The following is a 26258-nucleotide window of genomic DNA, read 5'->3' as shown; positions in this document are numbered from 1 at the left end:
CGCCTGCCTGCGCTCCACCAGCTCGGCTGGGAACGGAGATGTTTCCTCAGCGGAGCGGAGCGCAGGCAGGCGTCGTTGCTTCGCCAGGGGCGGGGCAAGACTGTACTTCCGGTTTCAGCGCCGGAAGGGAGCGCGAGAGCCAGGTGGAGCGCTGAAAGGGAGCGCGCAAGCCAGGTGGAGCGCTGAAAGGGAGCGCGCAAGCCAGGTGGAGCGCTGAAAGCGAGCGCGCGCGATCCGGTGCGATCCAGCAGGAACCCACCACTGACTATGGGGCTGGGCCAAAGTCACCCAGCTGACTTTTTAAGGCAGAATTAGAACTGTGCGTTTCCTGGTTTCTAGCCTGGTACCTTAACCTCTAGAGTCTAGAGGTGTCTAGAGTCTAGACACAACTGTTGCCTTGCCTTATTCCTCAAATTTTATGAGGGACATGAGTGGATTCCATTCAAAACCTTCCCAATATGTTTTACTTTTCCCATTCTTTTTTAAAATCTGTTTAGAAGGAAAATCTGCAGTAAGTGGTATAATATTTTGTGACTGGTACCCATTCAGAAATCTACACTGGAACATTCCCTGCAGCACACAGTGCGTGGAAGAACCAATCTGCTATTTTAGCTTCAGGCAGGATGCTGAAAAGCAGCTCATTCACAATTGATCACTTTGGAGTTTGATTCTTCTCTCTTCTTCTTACTGCAAACTCTGTACGAAATTTAGAGATGACTTTTGCAGTTTATGTACAAGGTTGACTTTTGCCGAAGGGGGCGATCTAAGACTGTTTGCAACATTCCTGAATTAAAAAGAAGGAGAACGACACTCAAACCACAAACACGAAGAAAAAATGTACTTTTAAAGGAAACGTCCATGCATTAAAAAAAAATTGTCTTGGTTTGGCCATTATTTCCATAGCCATAAAAATGGGAAGTATGCAATGGATTTGATTGAGTGATTCCTTAATTCCGTAACTATTTAATGCATGTTCATATATCTTCCTCATAATTTGCATAGAGAGCATTTCCCCTTTTGAAGCTTTGCAAATTCTTATGTTTGAATTTCAATCCATATCAGTTTTGTCGATAGGAATTGTGAATGATGGCATGCATCCTTTTTCTTTAGCTTTGGTAACAAACTTGGTATTTCTGCTGTGAGCTGCCCGTTGCTGTAACAGAGCCATTCCTTCTTGTCTCCTCCTCCTCCTCCTATTCTTCCTCCTCCTCCTCCTGGCATTTCAGTCTGGAGCCTGCTGAGTATCTCAAGTATTTTTTCCCCCTGAACTTTCTACTTGGAAAACAACTTCTTTTTAAAGTTTGCTTGAGACAATGCTTCGGGTAATTGTAGAATCAGCTGCAAATATCCCTAAACATAAGTTTGGGAAACCAGATCCTATTGCATCAATTATTTTTAAAGGTAAGAAAAACTAATTTTAGAAGATTTCTTTTCTGTCTGTCAAGGTGGCACAGTTAGAACAAGATTGCAAAGAGCTTCTAAAGTGTCTAGCTTCTTTTTTCAATGATGAAAAACAATCTGGAGATGTCTTGAGGTGCCTTGACAAACATATTTCATTGCACCTGCATCTAGGACATTCACCTCCAGTTTTGGTGAATGGGCAAGTGAATTATGCTTTGGCACATAAATAATTTTCCTAACACAGAAGATGTCTGGTTATTAACCTGCTATACAGGAATGCTAGCACTGATTGGTTGAATGCCGCTAGGAAGTGTATGATTTAAAATATTTAAATTCTATTGACATTATTAAGTAGACTTTTTCTATGACCTTTCTTATTTGAATTATTAGTACATTAACCAAAAGTAAAGGCCAACATTAAAAGCAGTAGGATTTGAATTGTATTTGCAAATTTTGTAGTGGGCTTTATATTGGTCCTTTGATTCACTGTTTAGTTGGACGTTTGTTGGATGTTAGAGAAATCAAATAACTTTTTGCTCAGTATATATATCAGTTTGGGGTAGTTTCCAGTTAATACAGTTAAATTACTTGGTGGTATACTGAATAATAACACTCATTTTATTGGGAAAGTAGGACTACCAAAACTGGATTAGAATGATTTTTCTGCATCTCTCTACTGCCATCTAGTGGTCCTCTGGATTTCTGCTTCCCAAATTTAGTAAAGTTGCTACTTTAGTAAAGTGGACTGTGGCTTAAACCTTAAAAAATGTACATGTGAAGCTTAAGTGGCATGGAGAGAAAAGTATTTCTTTTATTCTTCACTTTGTTCTGTTTTAAATTGATTCTTTCCTAATATGAAATCTTTATCAAATGGGGTCCGGTGAACAAGGAATGCTTGGCTTTATTAGCCCTGATCTTTTATGATAATTAAACAGTTAACGGCACTTCTTTTATTTCAAAATTAGTCACTCAGAGCTGGTGGAATTATTGGTGCATAAATATATAAATCAATAGATAAAGATAAAATGTGGGACTTTTAATTTGTAAGAAGATAAAGCCTGGTGATTTGTTTTGCAACTTGTTTATGAATCATTCATTTATTACCCAAGGCTGGTTTTCCAGTTTCCACTTATATTTCAAAGGGGCCACACATTTTTCCCCCGATTGGCTTTCTGTAGCCATAATTAAGATGCTTAAAAGGCACCAACAGAAATTAATTTCTATGTTTAGATGGTGGTGTCAATATTCTCCATCCCCTCTCTAAAGCTTCTATGTTGCTGGGCATATTGGGGGGGGGACCCCCGAATAAAATTAGAGGGGGGTGCATTTAGTACACCCGTCATGCAGCTGATTTTGATGCTTAAATTTGAATAAGTATCTTAATACAATACAATAGTAGAGTTGGAAGGGACCTTGGAGGTCTTCTAGTCCAACCCCCTGCCTAGGCAGGAAACCCTATACTGTTTCAGACAAATGGCTATCCAACATCTTCTTAAAGACTTCCAGTGTTGGGGCATTCACAACTTCTGGAGGCAAGCTGTTCCACTGATTAATTGTTCTAACTGTCAGGAAGTTTCTCCTCAGTTCTAAGTTGCTTCTCTCCTTGATTAGTTTCCCCCCATTGCTTCTTGTTCTGCCCTCAGGTGCCTTGGAGCATAGTTTGACTCCCTCTTCTTTGTGGCAACCTCTGAGATATTGGAACACTGCTATCGTGTCTCCCCTAGTCCTTCTTTCTTGAAACAAAAGCTTGGAAGGAAGGTCAAGAGTTACTGTGTGATTCATACTTTTTTCCATGGAACTTGTTAATTGAAGCCTTCAATAGAACCAACTGCAAACAAAGAAGAAACAAACTAAAGAGCAGCCATGCTGTACTTCTAGGAGGATGGGTTGTAGGTGGTGTTTGAAGACTTAGAACAAAAAATATTTGTGAGGAGAGGCATTTCCATAGAACAGAAACTGGAACAAGGATGGGAGAATGGTTTGCGATAAAGCGTTTAGATTAGAAGCAGTGTCTTCATCCTTGTTCCATTTGGGGGGGGATGTTCAGGTTGTGATGTTGCTATGTATCCAAAATACACCCACTCACAACGGAGTAGTATCAGCAGGCCTGAAGAAATCTCTGAAGTTTGCAGTACAAAGCTTGCAGGAGGGAAAAAAGACATCTTGGTGGAAGCTTAGAAAGAGACAAAGAAAGACAAAATGTCCATTGTGGCATTTAAAGCTAACTGAAAATGAATGGTCAAAATCTCCAAAAACAACAGTCTTCAACATGTTCTAGATCCTGGTTATATATGCTAAGAGCAACCTGAAAAGAACAGGTTTTGCTGAAATACAAATCTTTTTTTTTTTTGGCATATATTTTAAGGAACTGAATATTGTTAGTGCCATGGAATAGCAGGTGAGGTCATTTCCCCACTAGAGGCTTACAGCATTATATAGTTATCCTTTCATTGTTGTGCCAAAATGAGTATAATAAAGACAGGCTTCATATTACTTCAGTGACGGCTGAATAATACTATGAAGATGCTAACGAGGAAATGGCTTGAATAATGGAAAAGTTGGGGAGGTGAGAAGATAATGGAATGGGATGGAATATCCTGAATAAGATTAACACCTGTAGTTTAGGGTTGTCTTAAATTCATATGTTCAAGTTCAGGTTGAGCCAATTTCAAATGTTCATTGCAAGGGATTGGTTCAAAGTGATCTGTCTCCTCCCTCCGGGGAGAAGGAGAGGATATCAGCGAAAAAGGAAACAATGCAAACCCAAAGTAAATGCCATGTCACTGGCCCTATGTCACTGGCCCTATATCAGCGAAAAAGGAAACAATGCAAACCCAAAGTAAATGCCATGTCACTGGCCCTATCTAGTGCTTGCTTCAGCCTGACCTTCCCGTTGGCTAACATGAAGTGATGCTAGCCATGGATGGTGTCTTGAAGATCCCTTGGCACTGCTTGTAAACCCCATTGGTCCAATCTGCTGATTGGCTAACATGCAGCTGCATTAGACAATAGGTAAAGCATTCTTTTTAAAATCGTCCCAAGTGAATTGAAAGCACTCCTTCAGAGAGAAACATCTGGAGCTTCTTCACTTTCATACCCTTAAGATTGCTTGCTTGTAATCTGTTCCTACTTGTTCTTCTATCCCATTTTTCTGTGATTCATTTGAGAGCATCAACCTACTTTTGGGCTCTTAATTCAGCCCTGCTCACAATGCCCTAGCAGCTATTCTGTAAATGACCCCAGAAAATGTTGACCTCCATAACAGAATTTCATATTTTGTTATATTTCTATTTTTTTAAACCTAGCTTCTAAAGCTTCCTTGGAAAGCAGCATTAAACTTAAATGAAGGAATTATAAAGCAGACTTTATATGGGATTTTTCAATGGGGGTGTGTCCTGCCTGTCTCCCAAGGTCACTCCCGCAAACCGTTATGGAGACATAGCTCAGGCTGAGGAGCAGAAGTGGTATTCAGCAAGTTCTGACCAGTTCTGGAGAACCAGTAGAGGAAACTTTGAGTAGTTCGCTAAATACTGCCTCTGACTGGTCCCTCCCCCATCTATTCTCTGCCTCTCGAGTCCCAGCTGATCGGGAGGAAATGGGGATTTTGCAGTATCCTTCCACTGCCACGCCCACCAAGCCACGCCCACAGAACCGGTAGTAACATTTTTTGAATCCCACCACTGCTGAGGAGGAATACCTTACTGAGTATGGATATTTATTTGTAGTGATAATAAGCTAGAATTCCAGATACTTTAATAGTTTACAGAACTGTGAGAGCTTTCTTATCACCTGCTCCTTTAGCACAGAGACAAGGGTTCGGTTCTCTGCTGTTCTCCATTTTCCCTCTTACGTAAAAACTGTCTTAACATTACAACACTACCATCTTCAATACAACTGCAATGGATACATTGGTATGGTTTATTGCTGATTAACTAATGTGCTTAAAGAATTTCACTAAAACAAAATAAGTGAAGATTATAGTGGATTATAGTGGAGCTCACAGTGTTTGATGAGACCTCATATGTTCAGTCTTTACCTCAGTAAGGCTTACTCTTAGGTAAATATACAATACGTGTAAATTTAACTTACATTTCACACTTCTCTTCAAAAAATATGTGATAAAGCTCATACTTTGAGATGTCAAAGTATCAGTTGTGGGAAATGTTGGGCCCAATTCAATTGTAACAGTGCGAACATTAAATAATTGCAAAATTGCATGGGATTATAACAGGTTTTTAGCTTAAATATAACATTACAGCTGATATTGTTCAGCGGGACTTGCAAATCTTTTGTGGTCTAGCTAGCCTGAGCTAATATCTAACACACTCCTTTTTTAAAAAAATGTTAATTCCTGTCACAGTTTTATTACAGGAATATGAATCACACATTCCACACCACACTGACTAAACAAGGACCAAATTTTCTGCTCCTCCCACACATCTAGCAGAAGTAGTATATTCTGTAATTGAATTTCATCGAAGCTATGCAGATTTAGCCATATTTGGAACAGAAGGAAAATATATATCTGAAGCATCCTTTTAAAAAAATCACTATTAAATCCTTCCATTACTTTTTAAAAGAGTTTTAGTGCAACGCATGCTATAATAGCTGGCTTATTTGGAATAAAATTACTGTATTTTGACTTTTTCTTATTTCTGTTAGAGATTCTATAGATTGAAAGTATGGATTTGATTTAAAAAGTGCTGATTTTCTGTGCAGTTTTTACCTATATTTATTCAATGAAACTATTGAGGTTAAATGTCCATCTTTGAAATGATCAGAATATCCTTCTATTTACCACAACTAAAATATATTAATAATGATTTAGTCCAATGTTTCTCAATCTCAGCAATTTTAAGATAAAGATTAACTTTTAAGCACGAGTGACTGGGAAATTCTGAAAGCTGAAGTCCATATTAGAGTTGTTGAGTTTGAGAAGCATTGATCTAGTCCAAAATTAATACAGTTAGAATCACATGGCTCAAGGGATAATCTTCTGAACCTTATATGGAGATTTATCCTTGCCATGGCCAATCTGCTGCAGCCAACTTGCTGTGACCATCTCACCATGGCCAACTCGCTGTGGGACAAGAGTTACACTAATATCAAGGAAATAGTAGAATAGAATCATTAAAGAAAAGATGCCAAAGGAGGGAGAAAATGAAATGTGAATTACAAAAATTAAAATAACATTTTAATTATTTTAAATAATTGAATTGTTGAATTGTCCTGCACCAAGTTAGCCATGGTGAGTTGACCTGTGGCGAATTAGCTGTGATGAGTTGGCTATGGCCAGTTGGCCGCAGTGAATTGTCCCATTCTGCCTCAGGCCACACTTTAAAAATCAACTATCTTAGATGAGAGGTGATTGCCATGACACAAAAAAGAGTATTAGAGATAGGATAAAGATCATCAGCAGGAAAAAGAATATCTGCTGATATACTTTTCTGTCCACATAAGGTCTGCTAAGTCAAAAAAATATTTTAAAACTTCTCAATTTTAATTTCTTATAGTAAATATCAATAACCCTCATAAACCAAAGTTCTTTGGGATCTTCACCTTCGCGTTCTGGAAAATATTGGGAACATTCTCCCCCCCAGCTCCCCTTTGTGTGTGGCGGGGTGGCGGTAGTTATTCGGGAGAGTCTAGAACCGAGAGAGTTCACTGTTCCTCAGATACCCGGTTGTGAGTCCCTAGGTGTTAAATGGGGCCCAGGGAGGCAGTTGGGCCTGCTGATTGTATACTTGGCTCCTCACTATACATCAGCGGCCCTGCCCGAGCTCCTCGAGCTGATCTCAGAGACGGCGGTTGAGATCCCCAGGCTTATGGTCATGGGGGACTTCAACCTGCCGTCGACGGGAGCAGCATCTGAGGTGGCTCGGGAGTTCATGGCTTCCATGACAGCCATGGGCCTGACCCAACTAATTCAGGGCCCCACACACGAGGGTGGTCACACACTGGACCTTGTTTTTGTATCTGAACAGTGGACGAGTGATCTGGGAATAGGGGACCTAGTTATCACTCCCCTGTCATGGTCAGATCACTCATGTCTCCGGCTCGACTTCCCTGTCGCTACCCCTCACCGCGAGGAGGCGGAGCCAGCTCGTCCAAGCTGGTACCGCCCCAAGCACCTGATGGAACCGGAGAGGTTCCAGACGGAGCTTGGGCCGCTACCTGTAGCCCTGACCCGCGCTCGGTCGGAGGACCTAGTGGCCGCCTGGAATATGGCGGTGGCTGGGGCCTTGGACCGGGTTGCGCCTTTGCGACCTCTCCTGCGACAGCGATCCGCCAGAGCCTCTTGGTACACCGAGGAGCTGAGGGCGATGAAGCGCCATAGGAGACGTCTAGAGAGCAGGTGGAGGTCCTCACGCTCCGAGTCTGATCGAACACAGGTAAGATCCTATTTGCGGACCTACCTTGTGGCATTGAGAGCGGCCAAACATAGACATTGTGCCGCTCTTATTGCATCCGCGGATAACCGCCCTGCCGCCCTGTTTAGGGTGACCTGCTCCCTCCTATCACAGGGGGCGCGGGTGGCGCCCTTGCAGGGTAGAGCAGAGGAGTTTGGGGAATATCTGCAGGACAAAGTTGCTCAGATCCGGAGCGGATGGGCCCCCTCCAGTGGCCTGGACGAGCCGTCAACAGTGAGTCTTGTAAGACCACTCTGGGAGGAGTTTGACTCTGTTGCCCCCGAGGATTTGGACAGGTTGCGTGGACAGCTGCGGCCCACCACATGTTTAATGGACCCGTGTCCCTCCTGGCTGGTACTGGCATCCTGGGAGGTGACACGAGGCTGGCTTCTGGGTCTGGTGAACGCTTCATTGGGTGAGGGATCCTTACCAACTGCCTTGAAAGAGGCGGTGGTGAGGCCCTTACTCAAGAGGCCTTCACTGGACCCAATGGAGCTGGCTAATTATCGTCCAGTCTCCAACCTTCCTTTTTTAGCGAAGGTTGTTGAGAATGTGGTGGCGCAGCAATTTCCGCGACACCTTGACAAATCCGAATATCTAGACCCACGCCAGTCCGGCTTCCGACCCGGACACAGCACAGAGACAGCCTTGGTCACGCTGGTTGATGATCTCTGGAGGGCCAGAGATAGAGGTTGCTCCTCTATCCTGGTCCTATTAGATCTCTCAGCGGCTTTTGATACCATCGACCATGGTATCCTATTGCGCCGGCTGGAGGGGATGGGAGTCGGAGGCACCGTTTTACGGTGGTTCGGCTCCTACCTCTCTGACCGGTCGCAATGTGTGTTGACGGGGGGGCAGAGGTCGACCCTGAGGTCACTCACTTGTGGGGTGCCACAGGGGTCGGTCCTCTCGCCTCTCCTGTTCAACACATATGTGAAGCCGCTGGGTGAGATCATCCGTGGTTTTGGGGTTGAGTACCACTTCTACGCTGATGATACTCAGCTTACGTTTCAACCCCAAACCACCCCAGTGAGGCTGTCGAAGTGATGTCCCGGTGTTTGGAAGCCGTCGGGGTCTGGATGGGGGACAACAGACTCAAACTCAACCCCTCCAAGACTGAGTGGCTGTGGCTACCGGCACCTCGGTTCAGTCAGCTAATTCCAACGCTGGCCATAGGGGGCGAGCAGCTGCCCCCTGTGGAACGGGCGCGCAATTTGGGCGTCCTCCTAGATGCCCGGCTGTCAATGGATGATCATGTGGCAGCCGTGGCAAGGGGGGCGTTCCACCAGGTTCGCCTGGTGCGCCAATTGCGCCCCCTCCTGGACCGGGATGCCCTACGCACGGTCACTCATGCACTGGTGACGTCTCGCCTGGACTACTGTAACGCTCTCTACATGGGGCTTCCCTTGGGACGCGCCCGAAGATTGCAGCTAGTCCAGAACGCAGCCGTGCGGGCGGTCATGGGGAGTACCAGGTACTCCCATGTGACACCGCTCCTGCGTGAGCTGCACTGGCTGCCTGTGGTCTTTCGGGTGCGTTTCAAGGTTTTGACCACCATCTTTAAAGCGCTCCATGGCATAGGGCCCAGTTACCTGAGGGATCGCGTCCTCCCACATACATCCCAGCGGCCAATCCGCTCTCACAGAGAGGGGCTTCTCCTGGTGCCATCCGCTAGGCAATGCCAGCGGGCGACGCCAAGGGGTAGGGCCTTCTCTGTGATGGGCCCAACCCTCTGGAACGACCTCCCCCCCGACATTAGAACCACCACCGACTTCCGCTCCTTCCGGCAGAAACTAAAGACTCACCTGTTTCGACTGGCTGGCCTGGCATAATTTCAACGCCTATCTCCTGGCATTTATATTTTACTGGTTTTTAAGGGTATTATTCTATAGTCTTAATTTTATTGGGTATTGGGATCTTAATGTCTGTTTATTTTAATTATTTATTAGCAATTACAGTCCTGCACATCTTTTATCCTCCTCTTATCCATCCATTCATTTTATATTTGTATATATATATTCTCCATGTAGTAATTTTAATTGTTTTAATTTTGTTCTTTGACATGGACTGTACACCGCCCCGAGTCCCTTTCGGGAGAGGGGGCGGTCTATAAGCACTAATAAATTGAATTGAAATTGAATTGAATCTTCAATCATTTTTAGAACTGTAGAAGTGTTCTGAGACCAATATGTTTGAGAGCCATTGCTGTAAAAATGTCACAGCTGAAGACATGTTATATATTTTACAGCAGCTCTTGGATAGTGTTGCAAAAAAAAAAAAAAAAGGAAGCATTTGGAAATGTTATAGGTCTACCTAGGTCCACATAGTAAAGATGTACTCTACCAATGAGTTATTATCATAGCCATGGTTTTTTAAAAAATTGTAATGGAGTTTTAAAAACTATTTTTCCATACTAGTAACACATATCATTGTTTATTTCCAGATGAGAAAAAGAAAACAAAGAAAATTGATAGTGAACTCAACCCTGTTTGGAACGAGGTAACCTGATCTTTCTGTCCCTATAATGTAGGAAAAAGCACAATGTGTGTAATAGGATTCTGTCACGTGCCCTGTGTCATGACTTTGACTGTTGCAAACAAGAAGACAGCAAGAAACACACGTGTTGTATGTTTTCTGCTCTGTTCAGAAGTAAAATTTCTTCCTGTCCTGCTAAGGTGGTAATTAGTAGCTAGCAGACTCTGCGGCAGACCATAGACTGCCAAAATGATGGCCTGTGACAGGGGTGGGTTCCTGCCAGTTCTAGCCTCTTCTATAGAAGAGGTTCCACAAATCTACAGTGCCGTTTAGAACCGGTTCCAGCTCCCCCTCCCCCCGCCCGTCCTCACCTCATCAAGATAAAGAGCGAGAGGAGGAATTCTGGGAGTTGAAGTCCACAAGTCTTAAAGCTGTCAAGTTTGAACACCCTGGGGCAGGGGTGGGGAACTGTGGCTCTTTTGCGACTTGTGGACTTCAACTCCCAGAATTCCAGAACCAACATAGCTGCCTCAGGAATTCTGGGAGTTGAAGTCCACAAGTCGCAAAAGAGCCACAGTTCCCCACCCCTGCCCTGGGGGGTTTTTTCCTAAAAGGTTAGGGGTGCAAAGGTCTTGTAACTTGACAGCTTTAAGACTTGCACGCTTCAATACCAGAGTTCCTGAGCCAACATTTTGGTTGCTAAGCAAGAGTGTTGTTAAGTGAGTTTCACCACATTTTACAAGTTGGCCATGCCCACTCAGTCACATGGCTGGCAAGCCACTCCCATCCGGTCACATGGCCAGCAAGCCACTTCCACCCAGTCACATGGCTGGCAAGCCACTCCCACAAAGCAGGCCTCACCTACAGAAGAGGTTCTAAAACATTTTGAAACCCACCACTGGCCTGTGTGCAATGAGATGATTATGCAAATACCACCGTTATATATTTACATCCCAATGTTTGATGTAATTTACTGCATTTGCACAAGCCCTCATTAAGCACACCATCCTTTGCAATCTTCTGGTGGATGCTCGTGGAGGCAGTCTTTTTACAGTCAGTGACCATATTTGAGGAGTTAATTATTTTTCAGACTTAAGGACTTCCTGGGGCATGTCAAATCACATAGTAGTGTTTTGGAGTCTTCTGGCCATTGTTTACTTGGGGATGGTGACAGTGACAGCTTTTGGGATACTCTGATAAATACAAAACCATGGGTTGCAACATGTGGCTCTTAAGGGCCTTTTTTGATGGTTCTGGAAGGTCCTATTGACTATGATTAGTGAAAAGGAACAGCCACTTTTAGAAAGAAGCATATTAAATTGTGGAGTAAGGTTTGAAATAACTATAGGTAGCTGTTAGATACTCATACCAACTACAGTGGTTTCCACCAAGGTCCTCTGTTCTGGTGGGAACAGAGGTTTAATCCTATTGGTCGAAGGGTCTGACAGCTCCCTATAAAAGGGCTGCTGTCAGACTCAACCTTCGCTGGATTGTTCTTACTTGTTGTGTTATAATAAAGAGCTGTTGTTACCGTTAAGCCTGTGTGTGCCTATCCATTACCCAATCTAACAGTAGCCATCAACTTATGACCAGTCGCTTATCAACAGTTTGATGGACCTACCAGGGTACTTTTGATCCAAAATTCCAAAGTTCTGATTGCCACTCATGGACATGTGACATGTGTATATATATATACTTGTAGAGTCCCATGTGAACATTTTACACGTTTTTGCTGAAAACCAGCATTTGCTCCCAATTGTCAGTAAAATCAACCCACAGTGAACCACTGGTTTGCTTAATGACTGCCACAAAAAAATTCATAAGATTGAGTTGGTTACATGGGTGACCCATTTTACAGCTGCCGCAACTTATCATATCCTATGATGGGAAGGCTCTGTTATGGTCATAAGTTGAGGGCTACCTCCCTATACCAGCTATAAAGAAAACCCCCAAACCCTCCATTCCAAAGCACAAAATATATTCCCACCCTTTTCTGATTGTCAGCTCTGTTCTCTCCAAAATGTTAAGCAGAGCTGTGGGAATGAGAGGTAAGGCTTACGTAAAGACATGCGTAGAAACTACCATGGTCTCAGTAGCTGTTTATCTTGGAAGCCTACAAGCTCACCTAATTAGCAAAACCAAATGCAGGAATAAAGGAAAGGTGATGCACAGTCTGTTATCTTTAGCTCATTAATTCACCAGAGCAAAGGCATGAGGTAACCTTGGCCTGAATAGTATTCTTGATTCTCTAGGGAAGATTTGGGGGAGTGAACCTGTTATAGCAATGTGTTGTTGCTCTGTACTTTGCTTGTAAAAACTTTATAAAAGCCAAATAAACTCTGCGAAAGGCAGACAGATATTTTGGACACAAACTGCGTGATAGATTTCTGAAACCTACACAGAGCACTTAATTACAACAGGTTATCTATCACCTTCTGGTATAATTAGGTTTACTATTATATCATTCAGTAGCTTCTAAATCCTTTCGATTAATATTAATTGTTAAGAATTTGACCATTCTTCATGTCTTGACCAAGATCACATGGAGGCCTTGTTCTAAGACTGAGAAGTTCCAGGTAGCCAACACTGATGAGCTGGAAGCCTCCAATGATACCAATGGAGGGAGGAGATACCTATTTCTGAGGAGGTTTTTTTTACCCATGGGAGATAAAGTCTCCCTCTCCTAATTCCAGTGATTGTCAACCTCCCCACCTATAATCTGAATTGTGGAAAGCAAAAGAAATTTGCACAGTCAATCCAAAAATGCATTAGATTTGGAAGTTATGATTTGGGTGGGAAATCACCAGGTAACTCCTAGACTGTAGGCTAAGCAGGAAAAAAAAATACCCAACAGACCGGAGAACTCTTATATTTTTCTCAGAACGACTGCATTGACCAGGAGTTAAGTTTAATTTTTATTAATAAGGAAAGGGTTAGTATTAAAATTGAGCAGTCTAAATTCAAGGTTATTTTTTATCCTCCTAAACAAATAGTTAAAATAAAGGAACAGTCTGGGTTAATATCTTCCCTCTTGTTCCTTGTGATTTATTTATGGATATCCTTTTCAGGCCTCTGCTTTTGATAAATGTTAATCCCAGTCTAATCATACCAGAGCACTTGAATATTTTGAAATGCTTAGATAGGCAACATTTCCATTTCTATAGAAATTACTATTTCTACATTTGCATCAGCACCACAGTTGCAATTTCTGGGAATCAAACAAACAAACCAATAATTATTTGGAGTCATTCACAACCTTTGAAATGTGTAAATATTGTGTATGTGTGCACCTCTAAATCTTTTGTCTGGGCAGGCAATTTTTTGTCTGGGGTTTTCATTATTTGAGACAGTCACAGGATGCATGGTGGTTTGCTGGCTAATAATATTAACATTTGTTAATATTATTAAGAGATGTTGTAGCTGTAAACTGAGTTACATCTAAGATATGATATTTGCATCATAGCACAACAAATCTTAAAAAATCATCCTCACGTGATAACTGAGTTTAATATACATTATATATATATATATATATATATATATATATATATATATATATATATATATATATATGTATATGTATATGTATATGTATATGTATATGTATATGTATATGTATATAATGTATATGTATATGTATATGTATATGTATATACAATACAATACAATACAATACAATACAATACAATACAATACAATACAATACAATACAATACAATACAATACAATACAATACAATAGTAGAGTTAGAAGGGACCTTGGAGGTCTTCTAGTCCAACCCCCTGCCTAGGCAGGAAACCCTATACCGTTTCAGACAAATGGCTATCCAACATCTTCTTAAAGACTTCCAGTGTTGGGGCATTCACAACTTCTGGAGGCAAGCTGTTCCACTGATTAATTGTTCTAACTGTCAGGAAATTTCCCCTCAGTTCTAAGTTGCTTCTCTCCTTGATTAGTTTCCACCCATTGCTTCTTGTTCTACCCTCAGGTGCCTTGGAGAATAGTTTGACTCCCTCTTCTTTGTGGCAACCTCTGAGATATTGGAACACTGCTATCATGTCTCCCCTAGTCCTTCTTTCTCTTAAGCTAAACATACCCAGTTCCTGCAACCGTTCTTCATATGTTTTAGTCTCCAGTCCCCTAATCATCTTTGTTGCTCTTCTCTGCACTCTTTCTAGAGTCTCCACATCTTTTTTACATCGTGGCGACCAGAACTGAATGCAGTATTCCAAGTGCGGCCTTACCAAGGCATTATAAAGTGGTATTAACACTTCACGTGCTCTTGGTTCTATCCCTCTGTTGATGCAGCCTAGGACTGTGTTGGCTTTTTTGGCAGCTGCTGCACACTGCTGGCTCATATTTAAATGGTTGTCCACTAGGACTCCAAGATCCCTTTCACAGTTACTACTACTGAGCAAGGTATCACCTATACTGTACCTGTGCATTCCGTTTTTGTTGCCTAAATGTAGAACCTTACTCTTTTCACCATTAAATTTCATTTTATTAGATAGTGCCCAATGTTCAAGTTTGTCAAGATCCTTCTGTATCTTAAGCCTATCTTCTGGAGTGTTGGCTATTCCTGCCAGCTTGGTGTCATCTGCAAATTTGATGAGTTCCCCATTTATTCCCTCATCCAAATCATTGATGAAGATGTTGAAGAGTACTGGGCCTAAAACAGAGCCTTGGGGTACTCCACTGCATACTTCCCTCCATGCAGATGCAGTTCCATTCAGAACTACACGCTGAGTGCGGTTGGTCAGCCAGTTACGAATCCATCTGGTGGTGATGCTGTGTAACCCCCATTCTTCTACTTTATCTAGTAGTAGGTTATGGTCTACCTTATCAAAAGCCTTATATGTATATACAAAAGCCGTATATGTATATGTATATGTATATGTATATGTATATGTATATGTATATGTATATGTATATGTATATGTAAAATACTTATTCCTGAAATATTTTCATTTCCTACTTGTATATGTTCAGCTCTGGGTTAAATCAGTGTTAATGATTATTGTAATTCTTTTCACACAGATTCTTGAATTTGATTTGAAAGGATCACCACTGGATATTTCATCATCCCTGCAGATAATTGTGAAAGATTTTGAAACCATAGGGCAGAACAAGTAGGTTATTTTATTGAAACTTTTTGTGAATTTATTTCTCAACAAACATTTCATGATTTTAAGCTCAGTGTATTACTTTTGCAACGCCGTTTATTTATTTCGTAAAGTTTAAATAATCAGATATGCTATTGTGTGGTTTTTTGCTTTATGATTAAAGTAAAGCTATTCCTGTGTTAACAGTGTTCAGAGACCATTCAGTTACAATTGGTCTGAATGAGTTGTACTTATGGCCAGTCCTCAAAGTTCCAGCCATCGACCCCTCCCCCAGCCCTGTAATTGTAATTTGGGCGCTTGGCAATTAGCTTTGCACTTATAATGTTTTCTATGAGTCCTATGGTCTTGTGTTCACCATTTGCAACCTTCTCTGCCACTTTCCCATCAGCAAAATCAATGTGAAAGCCAGCAGAGAAGCTTACAAATCACTCCTCTAAGCTACTGCCACTCCCACCAACTTTCTGTGTGCCATCCCATCCTGTGGAGTGCCCACTCCAGGCAGATGCACACTGGTCTGCAGCCACCGCCTGTGTGCCTTCCTGACCTCCAAAGTACTTGCCCACGAGCACTTGCCCAGCAATGCAGCATCCACATCATCCAACTGCACTCCATAGAACTCATCCATGTGGTCTGCTAGCGAGCGTCCCTAGCGACTTGTAACTTCCTGCTGGCTTCCCCATAACTTTGCTAGTTGCAAGCTAGCAGGAAGTTTGCAAGTTACAGTTATGTGAGGTTCTCACTTAATAACCTATGATCCTCGCTTAATTACTGTGCAGTGAGGACTGTGGGTTTGCTGTTGATAAGTCAGGTGACAACACATTTTATGACTGCGCCACTTAATGGAAACTTTGGTCCTAGTTACTATCATTCAGTGATGTCTACCAATCAATATTTCTGAATTATTAATTCTAGCTTTGTATAAGAGATGAGACAGATAGCTTTCTATCTGGAAGGTTGAGTCAACCTTGAGCCGATCAGGATTGAACTCCAGACTGTGAGTTAGACTGCAATATTGCATTGTAACCACTGCACCACCAGGCTCATACAGTATACATTTGGCTTAGAAGAGTATTGCCAAAAAGAACCAGAAGAGGAGAAACTGCTATGCTCTGAAAAATGTCTTTAGTAATATTTGTGTTAGCACTGCAGACATATTATAAAGTATTTCTCATATTGCCATCACCAAATGGTTGATTTGATTTTTAGAATGCTGGTTTTAAATTCTCTGTTTTGGTTTAACAAGTAAAGAGAATTGTCTAATGAGATTGTTTATAACTGATTTAAATCAAGAATTGTCAGGTTTCTACTTAAAATAGAGCAAGGCATATGTCTTGTGTAGAAATGTCAGTGAGATCCAAGAAACCTAAGCATCACAGATGGAGCGAACTGAGATTTCTTCGGGTGGACAAATGGGGAAGGGTGCTGGCAGGCATGTGGTGCTATTGGCAGTTTCACAAATATATGCAAGAATGTGATTTTTATTCCCATATCCCAGAATCACTTTGTGGAGGGCAATTGGATTTCGTGTTTGTATTCTGGAACTTAGACAGAGATTCTATCTTAGAACGACAGAGATTCTATCTTAGAACTCTAAGAACTTAGAAGTCTAACTCAACATCTTGCAAAATTTATATTGTGATTCATATGTAAAGATTTTGCTCAAAGTTAACAGTCTAATGTTTATTTAAGGAACCATTTCCTGCAAGCAATTTTCCATTTTTCTTATGGTGACTTCCTCTATGGCATGTTATAAGCAAGTTTTATTTAAGTTTTTTTTGTTGTGGAACTAAGTTATAAAATACCTTTTGTTCTGAATGAAAAAGAGGCTGCCTATATAGTTAATAAAATGTAACATCTAAGGTCAGAGGTGAAGATCACTAATTGAATATGTTTAAAGTATTTAAATAGTTTGCTACTAGAGTCAGTAGTGTCCTACATATGTCTGCTTAGAACAGGGGTGTCCAAACTTGGCAACTTTAAGACTTGTGGACTTCAACTCCCAGAATTCCCCAGCCAGCTCTGCTGGCTGGGGAATTCTGGGAGTTGAAGTCCACAAGTCTTAAAGTTGCCAAGTTTGGACACCCCTGGCTTAGAACATCTACAGTAAGAACAGCAGAGTGTAGGAGGTTATATACAGATTTAAAAGATGATAATTTCAGCCTAAGAGACAGGATGAAATGAATTAATAAACTCATTAATGGCTTAATGAATTAAGATTTTCTTCTCTGCTCCTCCCATCCCTAAAGCTTCATTCCATATTGTTCAAGGAGGTCTTTTTGAAGAAGCATTTGTGATAATCTAATGGAAGGGGAGAAGAAAAAAGAGGACGTTCCTTTGACTTCCTTAAATAAAGTTCCAGTCTAACAGCATTTCCATCACCACCTTCCAGGCTTTCACAAGAGAGTTTGAAATTGACCAACAATCACATTCACTTCTGCCAACTTCCAAATACAATTCCAGTCCATGGTCACCTTTGTTCCTCAGCATATCCAGCAAAGCAGTGGGAGGGTACACAAATGTTAACCAGTCTTCTGTCCCTGGAATACCACCAGTTTTACAATAACAAAATTTCTCTTCCCCGTTTCAAAAACAACAACAACCCCTTGGTGTTTCCCACTCCCTCCCATTTTTCAATAGGTACATTTGTGTATGTTCATCTGGTGGTTTGCTAATAAAAATAAGAGGTTTTTAGGGTAGAAATAAGGGGAAGTCAGTCACAAGATAAAAGTAAATAAATTTAGGTGTTGTTGGAAGAAATGTCCTTCTGGGTTCAGCTCCAAGTGGGGAAAAAGACACTGGAGACATGGAGGCTGCTTGGAAAGATGGTTTTAATGGTGGACAGGACCGCATGGCTTGAGTCCTGAACAGAAAAGGTGATCACATGCTTCAATGTTGGTGGAGAAGAAGAGAAGGGCAGAGAAGAGAAGAGAAGAGAAGGGCAGAGAAGAGCCTTGCAGGGCTTTTTATAATCTGTTCTGCCCCGCCTATCTGTTTCCTGTTCCTGTGTAAGAAATGTATTCTGATTGGTTGCCAGACTCCCATGGGCCCGTGCAAGGGCAACCCTCTAGGGTGAGTTTTGAATCCAGGTTTGATTGAGTTTAGATGCCATGTGGTCAGTTGAGTAAAGGCTTATTATCCTGCCTTAATCCCATCACTCTGGAGTTGAAGAGGAGAACTCTTTATTATGTAAAGTGGAGTAGCTTGGCCTTCTTAATGGCCCATTGACAAAGTGGGGATGGGCAGGAAGCTGCAGGAATTTACTTTGTGTTTAAAATGTGTTTCTCCCTTTTTCACATCCAGGAAAATATAATATTCTGCCTTATCAATATTTCCTAGGATATTTCATTTTTCTGGGAGAGGGCTGGGTGATAACTTCCTACAGTGTTTAACAGTAGTGCTGTGGAGTGCTTCAGATCTGATTCTAAGGAAAGGTATATTGGAGTGCCCAGAAATGTGGACCTAATCTATCTGCAACATCACAAACCAAACCAACCTGTGGAAAGTCACAGGTGTCCAATTTACATCTTCCAAAGGTTTCCTGGCAATCTTCCATTTAAAAATATCTGAGAGTTGAAGCTGAAATGGTACCCCGTTGGTTTTGATAACTTTCCAACAAGCGGTTTCCCAAGTAGGTGTGATCGTGAGTTGCCTGGTGCTGCAAGAGCAGAAATGAAGAGGGAGGATTAATTATGAGGAAATACATTCTGAGCAATGCATACTTAAAGAACAAGCTGCAGCAGCAAGATGCTGAAAAGAGGGTGTGTGAGTAAATAGCTTACTTGAACCCAGGAGCTAGGAGCAAAGATGAAACAAGAATTATCACCAGAAAGTAAATAGAACATCCGGAAGGTATACAAACTAGCTGTAGTTTCAAACAAACCTAATGAGATGCATCAGTTTCAGAGTTAAAGCTAAAGTGATATAAAACACTTATGTGGAAGTTCCCAATTTTGGTTAGGATCCATGGTACACATTATTACCTTTAGTTCTGCTACAGCTTTACTTAATGCTACCTTATCTGGGCTGCAAAGCAAGGTGTAGTTTTTCTATAACAGTTTGCTGTTTTCTGTTGGTGGTCTGAGTGTTGCAGGCTAGTTTTGGTAGCTCCAATTTTTTTTTTTGACAATTTAAAATCAGAAGCTGCAAAAATACATTTTGGAGGCCACACGCAGAATGTTCTTTAATGTAATGGAAGCCTGGGGCATATGCTGTTTTGAAATACTTTCACTGAGTAAAATATAGAGGAATGTTCCTGAGATCCCAAGAAAGATATATTCTTATCTGAACTCCCAAACAGGCTTAGTCTAGCATCCAAACTACGATTTCAGGTGGTTCTGGTTTTTATCTCGAACTGTGTTTCTGAGTAAGCTTGTGATATGTTTTCTGGTATCAGCAGTGTTTTTATTTGCATTTGGAATAATAGTCCAGTGCTGATCATTACAAATATTGGCTCTGTTCTTTATGGCTGGGGAGTTGGCTTTCATGCCCAGTGCAAATAATGAATGAATAAACAAAACCTCTTGAGAACAGAGCCATTTTAAGGAGCAATAGTTATAACAAGGATTGCCAACCGATCAGAGGTGGGAAAGACGCATGCTGGCTGTTCCTATGATTCTAGGAGTAAATGAATATTTTCAAAAAAATGGGAATAAACTTTTTCACCAGTATGTTCAGCTGTTGTAACAAGCAGAGTAATAGCTGGCATAACATTTATCAGTTACCACCAGTGTTTCTGACTCTTCTCAAAGAGTTAATGTGCCCGGTTGCTTGAGAGTTAAAAGCAGTTAACATAACTGGCCTGCTGTATGGTAGAACAGATCCAGTTTCATTCAGATAATAAATAAATAACTGGTATGTACAATAATTGAATAAATATTGTATCTGATAGTGAGGGAGCAACTTTATAGCCAGCAACACTGAATAACTAGGAATACATTTCCTGTGGCTATATACCTGATATATAGTATGAAACCAGAACTGGATATCCTACTAGGGCAGGGGTGTCCAAACTTGGGAACTTTAAGACTTGTGGACTTCAACTCCCAGAATTCCCCAGCCAGCCATGCTGGCTGGGGAATTCTGGGAGTTGAAGTCCACAAGTCTTAAAGTTCCCAAGTTTGGACACCCCTGTACTCGGGCCTATGCCTATGCATCAAATCTGTCATCTTCCAACAGTGCTGAATCAGTTACTTCCATACAACCCAAAAGCCAGCAAGAATATGGTAGTCATTTTATGTTGTTCTTTCCCAGTAATTAGGTATGGAACAGTGGTGGGTTCCTACCAGTTCAGACTGATTTGGCCAAACCGGTAGTGGTTTGGCAGCCTGGGTCGCTGGAACCGGCAGCGACCCAGGCCTGCCACGCCCCCAAACTGGTTCTCCTATGGCAGCACCCTCTTGATTTTCAGTTCTGCGCATGACAATGTTCCTTGCACAAATTTATTTATTTATTTCACTTTTCAATGTTTCGCGCATGCGCAGACGTATTTCAGTGCTAAATTTTTGCATACACTGAACCGGCAATAATGCCGGCATCAACCCACCCCTGGTATGGAAGACTACTTCTCAATCTTATTTATTGATTCTTTTTATTCTTATATTTGCTTTAGCGTACTGGGAAGAAGCAGAAGTATTCTTCAGAAGTATTTCCTTTTTTCCCCCTCATCCCACATAATCTTATAAAAGCCCATGCTCTACTGAAGTTCAACAATACTTAGACAGCTTGTTCTCAGATAATATGCAAGACCTTTTGGGGATTAAAAAGAGCTTATTCATAGTGACGGTGGTTTAGAATTGCAGCCTGAATCACCTTTTAGTTATGTTCTGACTAATCACGCTTTCAGATAGATGGCCCTTTGTGCATTGCTTCTTTTTTTAAAATAAATGCAGGAGAGGTACAAGTGGAAACTATTATTAAATCACCTATCTATTAAGGATATACACCAGTATTGTGACTGAATTTGTACCCTAAGTTTATAAATTACATAGCATAACTCTTCTCTCGAACATCTATGTACAATATTTTCTTTTAGCAGCCTAAAAAGAAGCGCCTGATAATTTTAACAACTAGACAACCAAATATCTAAATAGCAGCATGGATATGGTAGTTTTAATCAGAATGAAGTTCCTTTTAGTGAAAAAAAAACAATAGGAAAGTTCTCCTTTCCTCTGTCAAGGAAGGTCCCCATCATACTTGTTATCTCTAGGCATAATTTACTAAAAAAATACCCTAAATATATCTTTTGCCTGTTTGAATGACTTTTAAGTGGGATGGCCAGATGATAAGCAGGATATACCTGCTGAAATTCCTTTTGCTTATCACTTTTGGGCTTGTTTTACTTCTGGCCACCGTAAGTAGAAAACCTTTAATGGGCTTTGCATAGAAAACATTGCACAGGATAACTTTAAAGTGAATATTGTGCACTGAATGCAAACAGTGCAATGTAGGACATAGTAGGGCACTGAATTTTTGTTAGTAGCCAAATGTTGATTAAACTGGAAGAGATTCCTTTCACAGAAAGAGAAAATGGACTTTCATTTCTGTTTTTTCCAGGTTTTTTTTAGTGTTTTGAGTTTGCTCTCAAGTTTGGTAACTGTTTCCTTGCAGCTCTGCATTGCCAGCAAACTATTCATTGTTCTGGCATGTCTGTGTTGCCATATAAAGCTGAGAAAAATGCTGCCTCTTTTTCCTGTTTTCCGTAGGATTACATTTTATGCAAGTTAACTTGCTTTAACTTGTAGAAGCCTTACCCTACCTTAAGATCAAACCCAATTTAAATTGTTATTACTAAGGTTTACATCGTTTGGAAAAGTAGTGTCAACAATCCTAGGTTGATGGTATAAAGTAACCACAATATGAGCAGAACCACCAGTCCACATGACTAATTGCATAGCTGGATTTTCCCTTGTAAGGAAAACAGAACAGTAAAGACATCTGTTTTCTGTTATATGCTGACTTTTTCTTCGATGGCTCTGAATTTATTCAAGCTTTTTTAAAAAAATATTTAAAATATTTAAGAAATATAACTCTGGAAAATTATGTGCTGCTACTGTGTATTTTAGAATACTGTGCATTGTCGTGCTAAGGAAATAAATCAAACCAAAGTTTATATAAAGGGATCTTATTTCATAGGTAGGAAGAGAAATAAATGTCCCCCTTTTTCCCCACAGACGCTAAATGGTTTGGCATTGGAAATAGAAGGGAAGTAGCAGCTGCCCAATGTTTCATTTTTTAAAAACAGACTTTAGAACCTAGATTTGCAGATAAGTTCTGTCGCTATTGTACAGCTCTCGTTACATGCATTTTTATTCTTATATTGACTCCATAATAATTGTAAGGTTTGCCTTCAGAGGTTGTGGGTACTCCAACTCTGGAGGTTTTTAAGAAGAAATTGGACAGGCATTTGTCTGGAATAGTATAGGGTTTCCTGCATGGGAGATCTCCAAAGTCCCTTCCAACTCTGTTATTTTGTATTTTGCAATTCTAGGCAGGATACAGAGTATGATTAATCAGAATTAAAGCAACTGTCATTGTTGCAAGAAAGATTGGACAACTGTCTTTCTGTCTGATTATGGAGATGAGGATGGATTCCAGACCCCTGCAGTGAAGATGTTATCTAGTTGGATAATAAAATATCAGCAAGCTCAGAGACCACCAGAAACTCCACTTTTCAACCCTGAGCTGCAGATATTCTATTGGAATAGTTGCTTTCTGCAGAATCCTGCATAATACCAACTGGCCATTTTTAGAGCACTGGTTAAATCTCTTGTGATCTTATTTACATGGATTGCAAACTATTTTGAAAGAGTACAAGATCTGCTTTTTAAACACTATACTTGTAAGTGGCACCATTGAATACTTCATGCCAAGTGTCACCTTCTCCCTGCTGAAATAACAATATAATGGACACACCATCACGGGATGTGACTTGATAGAAAACACCAAGTTATACCATGAACAGACTGGTAGGAGACTCAGTTTGCTTCCCAAATGGAAATTCTGCAGAAATTAAAGGGTATGACTCAGAATGATAAGAGACATCTTGTACTTTTTTAGACAAAAGTACTTCTTATTAAAGACTCACCTCCAATTCTTTTCTTGGTATGCCGTGAGTGAGTCAGGGCAGTGTAAATCTGTGGTCTGAGAAAACTTCTATTGGCTTTGTTCCCATTACCATAGCAATTATGTATACTAGCTAGGTTCACACATTACGCAACACTCACAATATGGTTTCCTTAATTTTAGTTCAGTGTGCTGAACACAATAATCTTAGCTTTTGTGATGTGTAAGTCACCTCTTTTGGCTTAATGTATGTACTATTGCAAATCCAATCTATTGCAATGTATTTAAATAAATCAATGTTTCCTAACCTTGGTAATTAAGATGGGTGAGGTTCAACTGTTGTCCAACATGCTGGCTGGGGAACTCCAGGAATTAAACTATACCAATCTTAAAATTATCAAGGTGAAGAAAATAAATCATAGTTAAAGAAATCAAAGCTTAGCATGATGCACTATCCTGGTGTCAAAACAAATGGACAATCTAAAACATTTTCAATTGAGTATTTCTTGCATTCTGTGCCTCAAATGAATATTGTGGAGAATGAAAACTTTTTTTCCCCATTTATAATTAATACCAGTTTACTTGAAGTGGTTTGAAGTCGTCCCTTCTACAGTCATTTTGCTTAAGAGTGAAAGAAAAGAGGGAAAAAAGGAAATGCTATTACATTACTTCTGTTACACTTTCTTCAGAAAGGAAATGTTCGGAATAAATACTATAAGAACATTGTCTCATTTGACAGTTTCAGCAACCACACCCTTATATTTCATAAGTACAAATGTATACATAAACTCCTAATCAGCCTGGCTTTGATTTTTTTTTTTCAAAGTAGGCCTTCTGTTTCTGCATAAAATGAGTTTTGCAGCCAGATTGAGCATGAAATTAATTTAATATTTACTATACTATATTTAATAAACAATACAGCAGTATTTGAGAACTTCCGTGAGCATTTAATATACAAAATTGGATTTTATAGCTATTTACCGGGAGTTATTAAGATTTCCTCAATTTCTCTAATTTTCCTAATTTCTCTAATATGGAATATGTATATATACAATGTGGGTAGAAGCATAAACAGGTCATAGTTATTGTAAATTAAAGCTACCTAAGTCATTTTCTATATATATAGTGAATGGAAACCATGGTTTTATTAATCAAGTATTGGCAAAGCCACATTGGCTGAGTTCACATTCTTATTCTAAATATAAATTATGATTTAGGTAAATAACACCCAAACAAAAAACAAAGCTCATATTGTAAGGTCCTTGTCAATCACTTCAGATCACATCTTTGTTAACTATTATATCAGTTGCTGAACTGTAGAAAATGACAGAGCCAATCACCATAATTATTTTGAATAATAATACAGGTTGCCAAGAAAATTTTTCTCCGCATTCTCCAAAGAAAATGGAGAACAAATCTCTTTTGGGTATGATGGCAGGATGCGACTGAGAACTTGCTATGAACTCACATTTGGCAATGGATGGATAGTGTGGTTGGGTGATATAGGAGAGCCAAATATTTAATATTTAAGGAATCCACTACTGATGCAACTCTCAATATATGACTTCCCCCATCATTTCTAATTATTTATTCAGCATTTGTTGGAGAGGAAATGGCTGGCCTGTACACCAAATACTTGATTTTCTCATGTAAGGAAGGTAGAATATTTTTTGAAAGACACTTTGGACTCATTCTCCTTGGACTTCTATATGAATACAGAGAAAGTTCCCTTTTGAAATCTGAATATTTTCTCCAATGACTTGGCTAAATATAGGCAGTCCTCGACTTACCACCACAACTAAGCCCAACATTTCTGTGGCTAAGCAAGGCAGTTAAGTCAGTTTTGCTCCATTTTGCAACCTTTTGTGCCACAGTTGTTAAATGAATCACAGCCGTTGTTAAGTTAGTAAGACAGTTGTTAAATGAATCTGATTCTGCTTGTCAGAAATTCACAAAAGGTGATCACATGACCCCGGGACATTGGAACCAGCATAAATACAGGTAGTCCTCAACTTATGACCACAATTGAGCTTCAAATTTATGTTGTTAAGGGAGAAATTTGTTAAGTGAGTTTTGCCTCATTTTATGTCTTGACACCTTTGTTAAATGAATCACTGCACTTGTTAAATTAGTAACACGGTTGTTAAGTGAATTTGGTTTCCCCACTGACTTTGCTTGTCAGAAGGTCACAAAAGGGGATCACTTGACTCTAGGGCACTGTACCCGTCATAAATGTGAGTCAGCTGTCACACGTCTGAATGTAAGTCATATGACCATGGGGATGCTGCAACAGTCATAAGTGTGAAAAAGTATGTTGTAAGTCGAGGACTACCTGTAAGAGCCAGGTGCAAGCATCTGAATTTTGATCACTTGACCATGGGGATGTTGTGACGGTTTGTAAGTGTGAAAAGCGACCATAAGTAGCTTTTTCAGTGCTATTGTAGCTTCGAACAGTCACTAAACAATTGTAAGTCAAGGACTACCACCCGTTCATGAACTTCTTCTAAACAGATAACATCTTGTAACAGGGCTCAGAGGCATCCAGAGGAATGCAACAAAAGAGGATTTGGATCATGCTACAAACATACATGTGCTGGTTAGTTAGAATCAGAGGTGGGTTTCTGCTGGTTTGCCCTGGATCGGGTGAACCGGTAGTGGCACAGCAGCGGGAGGCTCTGCCCACCCAACCGGATGCTTCTGCGCATGAGCAGAAGCATTGCGTGCAGGTGCATGAGCGAACTGGTAGTAAAATAAATTGAAACCCACCACTGGTTAGAATGGCAAATGA

General features: G+C 40.6%; 1 protein-coding gene across 2 annotated transcripts in view; it reads left to right on the top strand.

The window, feature by feature from the left end:
* The first annotated feature begins 1231 nt into the window (after nucleotides 1–1231).
* Nucleotides 1232–26258, top strand: part of MYOF (myoferlin) — a 116988-nt gene continuing 91961 nt past the window's right edge. For both annotated transcript variants that reach the window (XM_081953910.1, XM_081953909.1), the window contains exons 1-3: nucleotides 1232–1401; nucleotides 10255–10310; nucleotides 15324–15415. In XM_081953910.1, the coding sequence (XP_081810036.1) occupies nucleotides 1314–1401; nucleotides 10255–10310; nucleotides 15324–15415 (236 nt within the window). In that variant the 5' untranslated portion in view covers nucleotides 1232–1313. The remainder of the gene's footprint in view (nucleotides 1402–10254; nucleotides 10311–15323; nucleotides 15416–26258) is intronic.

The sequence above is a fragment of the Natrix helvetica genome (genome assembly GCF_964273705.1).
Source record: "Natrix helvetica genome assembly, chromosome: 5".
NCBI lineage: Eukaryota > Metazoa > Chordata > Lepidosauria > Squamata > Natricidae > Natrix > Natrix helvetica.
This window is presented reverse-complemented; position numbering and strand designations above follow the sequence as displayed.